Source organism: Oncorhynchus masou, chromosome 19 (genome assembly GCF_036934945.1).
Source record: "Oncorhynchus masou masou isolate Uvic2021 chromosome 19, UVic_Omas_1.1, whole genome shotgun sequence".
Lineage (NCBI taxonomy): Eukaryota > Metazoa > Chordata > Actinopteri > Salmoniformes > Salmonidae > Oncorhynchus > Oncorhynchus masou.
The window spans coordinates 32736870-32742869 of record NC_088230.1 but is presented as its reverse complement, the minus strand read 5'-3'; the positions used below and the strand labels follow the sequence as shown (position 1 = coordinate 32742869).

The following is a 6000-nucleotide window of genomic DNA, read 5'->3' as shown; positions in this document are numbered from 1 at the left end:
ACCCTGACGGTAAGATATTTAAGTCCTTCCTTGATCTCTTTACAGGAATGTCACGTCGGTCCCGACCCGACGCGTGTGCTCGCTGTAAAAGAACGCATGTGAGATGTATTTTCTATGGGTATTTTATTGCAATGTAACAAATAAATAGATACTGTTATCTCAGGCTAAACTGTTTTTATGTATGTAAGCACTTCAGAGTTATAACAAGCTAATAAGTCACTCATAAGACAAGAACGTTGAAAGAGTGCGCTTAACTGTATTTTAATTTACTTTATAGTTCTCACGGAAGGTGATAATTCTGACTAAAGTTAGGCCCACCTTTCCACCTCAGAGTAGTTCTATCGACGCAGTTTAATTTCAGCTTTAACTGCTGGCTACGCTTCTTCCATTGTTAAACGGTCACAAGTGTGTCCCTAAAAGCTGTCCTGGGTTTAACCTCTAATCCGTATCCTCTTGAAGTGGCTCAGCCTGGTCTCATAGACTAGACGTAACATAGTAAATGTAAATCCGGGACACTACTTATTATGATACTGTGCAGTCAGAAAGTATTCAGAACCCTCCCCCTTTTCTACGTGTTGTTATGTTACTTATTCTAAAATTGATGAGGAAAATTGTTTTTAATCCATCTACAATACAATACCCCATAATGACAAAGCGAAAAATAAATAAATAAAAAAACAACATTTTTGCTAATTAATTAAATATAAAAAAAAAAAAATACTTTATTTACATGAGTATTCAGACCCTTTGCTATGAGACTAAATTGAGGTCAGGTGCATCCTGTTTCCATTGATCATCCTTGATGTTTCAGTTTCCACTGGTCATTATGTCCAGGCTGGTTGTATTGGTGCTAGCTAGGTACCAAGCTAAAGCTAACTACCCTAGAAGTTGCAGTCAAACAAATGCTGCTTTATTACCAACGTGGTATTGTGTTTGCAGACTTTTGTAAAGCTTTGACAGTGCTACTATCTTTTTTGACACGTAAAATCCCAAACGGCGTTCCATAGTATGTATGTCGTGAAGCTAATAGCAGTGATGCTATTGCTGTGTAACACCAGAAGGGCAACATCGGAAAAATGTTGACCAGTCGGTGAAAGTCAAAATCACCCATGACAGAGAAACGTTGATTGTCAAGGGCAATGAATTCCATTATCTTGGCTTTAATGGATTTCGTCTTTGAGTCGTCTCGCTGAAATTGTGTTACTCTTTCAATTGACTGTTTGAATTGTTGACTGCTCGATCCACACAGCAGACATTGCGGGCTAGTTTAGGAATGCTGTGTTGCACGTATACCGCAAAATTTTACGTGGTGTCATTACGTCATGTACCTTCGTTATATAGGTATGCACATCAGCTTTGACATCAGTTTTGCACATCGGGCATTAAACTAGACATTGGCCGATACCGATGTTGGCAGTTTTAGCTAATATCGTCCGATTCCGATATGTTCACGGATATATTGTGCACACTTGGCACACCTGTATTTCTCCCATTCTTCTCAGCAGATCCTCTCAAGCTCTGTCAGGTTGGAGGGGGAGCATTGCTGCACAGCTATTTTCAGGTCTCTCCAGAGATGTTTGATCATGTTACAGTCCGGGCTCTTTCTGGACCACTCAAGGACATTCAGAGATTTGTCCGAAGCCACTCCTGCATTGTCTTGGTTGTGCGCTTAGGGTCGTTGTCCTTTTGAAGGTGAACCTTCATCCCAGTCTGAGGTCCTGGGGGGGGGGGTGTAGTCCGACAGTCCAGGTCACAACGGGCAATCACACAGATTCTGCGCTCGTTTCTCATGAAATAGATCGAGACCAGTCTTAAAAGTCAGGTAACAGCGTTTAATTCAAGAGAGTACTAACCTAAAATACAAAGAACATTACATTTTAAAGGGAAGATAAAAATGATGTCATCAGTTTCTCACACTCTCTCCGATCCACACAAAAGCGCAGTGTCTTCAGTTCTGGAGATTGTGTCCTACTCCCCTCATAAAGCAAACATTCCAATCTGTCTAAAAGACATTCTCTCCTCCACTAATGGAACATAAAATAACATTCTTATCTGTCTGAAAAGATATATGCCCCCCTTTCTCCCTTAAACCCGCAAGGTACAGACAATTAATTTGTTTTACCAACATTTTCGGTTCTAGTTTAACCAAGAACCCACACATTTCATACCATAACATAATAGTATTAAAACTTAATGGTTCTAAAAGAAATGTATACATAATTAATCATTTCAACTATAATTTTCTCCAACAAAGAGGCAAGTGGAAGAGGGAGAGAGTAAGAAAATGGAAGAGGCAGGTGGAAGAGGGAGAGTAAGGAAATGGAAGAGGCAAGTGGAAGAGGGAGAGAGTAAGAAAATGGAAGGGGGAGAGAGTAAGGAAATGGAAGAGGCAAGTGGAAGAGGGAGAGAGTAAGGAAATGGAAGAGGCAGGTGGAAGAGGGAGAGAGTAAGAAAATGGAAGGGGGAGAGAGTAAGGAAATGGAAGAGGCAGGTGGAAGGGGGAGAGAGTAAGGAAATGGAAGAGGCAGGTGGAAGAGGGAGAGAGTAAGGAAATGGAAGAGGCAGGTGGAAGGGGGAGAGAGTAAGGAAATGGAAGAGGCAGGTGGAAGAGGGAGAGAGTAAGGAAATGGAAGAGGCAAGTGGAAGAGGGAGAGAGTAAGGAAATGGAAGAGGCAGGTGGAAGGGGGAGAGAGTAAGGAAATGGAAGAGGCAGGTGGAAGGGGAGAGAGTAAGGAAATGGAAGAGGCAGGTGGAAGAGGGAGAGAGTAAGGAAATGGAAGAGGCAGGTGGAAGGGGGAGAGAGTAAGGAAATGGAAGAGGCAGGTGGAAGAGGGAGAGAGTAAGGAAATGGAAGAGGCAAGTGGAAGGGGGAGAGAGTAAGGAAATGGAAGAGGCAGGTGGAAGGGGGAGAGAGTAAGGAAATGGAAGAGGCAGGTGGAAGGGGGAGAGAGTAAGGAAATGGAAGAGGCAGGTGGAAGGGGGAGAGAGTAAGGAAATGGAAGAGGCAGGTGAAAGGGGGAGAGAGTAAGGAAATGGAAGAGGCAGGTGGAAGGGGGAGAGAGTAAGGAAATGGAAGAGGCAGGTGGAAGGGGGAGAGAGTAAGGAAATGGAAGAGGCAGGTGGAAGAGGGAGAGAGTAAGGAAATGGAAGAGGCAGGTGGAAGGGGGAGAGAGTAAGGAAATGGAAGAGGCAGGTGGAAGAGGGAGAGAGTAAGGAAATGGAAGAGGCAAGTGGAAGAGGGAGAGAGTAAGGAAATGGAAGAGGTAAGTGGAAGAGGGAGAGAGTAAGGAAATGGAAGGGGGAGAGAGTAAGGAAATGGAAGAGGCAAGTGGAAGAGGGAGAGAGTAAGGAAATGGAAGAGGCAGGTGGAAGAGGGAGAGAGTAAGAAAATGGAAGAGGCAGGTGGAAGAGGGAGAGTAAGGAAATGGAAGAGGCAAGTGGAAGAGGGAGAGAGTAAGAAAATGGAAGAGGTAAGTGGAAGAGGGAGAGAGTAAGGAAATGGAAGAGGCAGGTGGAAGGGGGAGAGAGTAAGAAAATGGAAGAGGCAGGTGGAAGGGGGAGAGAGTAAGGAAATGGAAGAGGCAGGTGGAAGAGGGAGAGAGTAAGGAAATGGAAGAGGCAGGTGGAAGAGGGAGAGAGTAAGGAAATGGAAGAGGCAAGTGGAAGAGGGAGAGAGTAAGGAAATGGAAGAGGCAGGTGGAAGGGGGAGAGAGTAAGGAAATGGAAGAGGCAGGTGGAAGAGGGAGAGAGTAAGGAAATGGAAGAGGCAAGTGGAAGGGGGAGAGAGTAAGGAAATGGAAGAGGCAGGTGGAAGGGGGAGAGAGTAAGGAAATGGAAGAGGCAGGTGGAAGGGGGAGAGAGTAAGGAAATGGAAGAGGCAGGTGGAAGGGGGAGAGAGTAAGGAAATGGAAGAGGCAGGTGAAAGGGGGAGAGAGTAAGGAAATGGAAGAGGCAGGTGGAAGGGGGAGAGAGTAAGGAAATGGAAGAGGCAGGTGGAAGGGGGAGAGAGTAAGGAAATGGAAGAGGCAGGTGGAAGAGGGAGAGAGTAAGGAAATGGAAGAGGCAGGTGGAAGGGGTAGAGAGTAAGGAAATAGAAGAGGCAGGTGGAAGCGGGAGAGAGTAAGGAAATGGAAGAGGCAAGTGGAAGAGGGAGAGAGTAAGGAAATGGAAGAGGTAAGTGGAAGAGGGAGAGAGTAAGGAAATGGAAGGGGGAGAGAGTAAGGAAATGGAAGAGGCAGGTGGAAGAGGGAGAGAGTAAGGAAATGGAAGAGGCAGGTGGAAGGGGGAGAGAGTAAGGAAATGGAAGAGGCAGGTGGAAGAGGGAGAGAGTAAGGAAATGGAAGAGGCAAGTGGAAGGGGGAGAGAGTAAGGAAATGGAAGAGGCAGGTGGAAGGGGGAGAGAGTAAGGAAATGGAAGAGGCAGGTGGAAGGGGGAGAGAGTAAGGAAATGGAAGAGGCAGGTGGAAGGGGGAGAGAGTAAGGAAATGGAAGAGGCAGGTGAAAGGGGGAGAGAGTAAGGAAATGGAAGAGGCAGGTGGAAGGGGGAGAGAGTAAGGAAATGGAAGAGGCAGGTGGAAGGGGGAGAGAGTAAGGAAATGGAAGAGGCAGGTGGAAGAGGGAGAGAGTAAGGAAATGGAAGAGGCAGGTGGAAGGGGAGAGAGTAAGGAAATGGAAGAGGCAGGTGGAAGAGGGAGAGAGTAAGGAAATGGAAGAGGCAAGTGGAAGAGGGAGAGAGTAAGGAAATGGAAGAGGTAAGTGGAAGAGGGAGAGAGTAAGGAAATGGAAGGGGGAGAGAGTAAGGAAATGGAAGAGGCAAGTGGAAGAGGGAGAGAGTAAGGAAATGGAAGAGGCAGGTGGAAGAGGGAGAGAGTAAGAAAATGGAAGAGGCAGGTGGAAGAGGGAGAGTAAGGAAATGGAAGAGGCAAGTGGAAGAGGGAGAGAGTAAGAAAATGGAAGAGGTAAGTGGAAGAGGGAGAGAGTAAGGAAATGGAAGAGGCAGGTGGAAGGGGGAGAGAGTAAGAAAATGGAAGAGGCAGGTGGAAGGGGAGAGAGTAAGGAAATGGAAGAGGCAGGTGGAAGAGGGAGAGAGTAAGGAAATGGAAGAGGCAGGTGGAAGAGGGAGAGAGTAAGGAAATGGAAGAGGCAAGTGGAAGAGGGAGAGAGTAAGGAAATGGAAGAGGCAGGTGGAAGGGGGAGAGAGTAAGGAAATGGAAGAGGCAGGTGGAAGAGGGAGAGAGTAAGGAAATGGAAGAGGCAAGTGGAAGGGGGAGAGAGTAAGGAAATGGAAGAGGCAGGTGGAAGGGGGAGAGAGTAAGGAAATGGAAGAGGCAGGTGGAAGGGGGAGAGAGTAAGGAAATGGAAGAGGCAGGTGGAAGGGGAGAGAGTAAGGAAATGGAAGAGGCAGGTGAAAGGGGGAGAGAGTAAGGAAATGGAAGAGGCAGGTGGAAGGGGGAGAGAGTAAGGAAATGGAAGAGGCAGGTGGAAGGGGGAGAGAGTAAGGAAATGGAAGAGGCAGGTGGAAGAGGGAGAGAGTAAGGAAATGGAAGAGGCAGGTGGAAGGGGTAGAGAGTAAGGAAATAGAAGAGGCAGGTGGAAGCGGGAGAGAGTAAGGAAATGGAAGAGGCAAGTGGAAGAGGGAGAGAGTAAGGAAATGGAAGAGGTAAGTGGAAGAGGGAGAGAGTAAGGAAATGGAAGGGGGAGAGAGTAAGGAAATGGAAGAGGCAAGTGGAAGAGGGAGAGAGTAAGGAAATGGAAGAGGCAGGTGGAAGAGGGAGAGAGTAAGAAAATGGAAGAGGCAGGTGGAAGAGGGAGAGTAAGGAAATGGAAGAGGCAGGTGGAAGGGGGAGAGAGTAAGGAAATGGAAGAGGCAGGTGGAAGGGGGAGAGAGTAAGGAAATGGAAGAGGCAGGTGGAAGGGGGAGAGAGTAAGGAAATGGAAGAGGCAGGTGGAAGAGGGAGAGAGTAAGGAAATGGAAGAGGCAGGTGGAAGGGGGAGAGAGTA

The 6000-nt window shown here is 46.9% G+C and overlaps 1 protein-coding gene across 5 annotated transcripts in view; it reads left to right on the top strand.

Moving 5' to 3' along the window:
- The window catches only part of LOC135506189 (tumor necrosis factor receptor superfamily member 10C-like), a 28679-nt gene that overhangs the window by 187 nt on the left and 22492 nt on the right, over positions 1 to 6000 (top strand). For all 5 annotated transcript variants that reach the window (XR_010450349.1, XM_064925678.1, XM_064925679.1 and 2 more), the window contains exon 1: positions 1 to 9. This exon is cut by the window's left edge and continues 187 nt beyond it. Coding sequence is in view for 4 of the 5 variants with exons in the window: in XM_064925678.1 (XP_064781750.1) it covers positions 1 to 9 (9 nt within the window). In the remaining variant the exon portion in view is untranslated. The remainder of the gene's footprint in view (positions 10 to 6000) is intronic.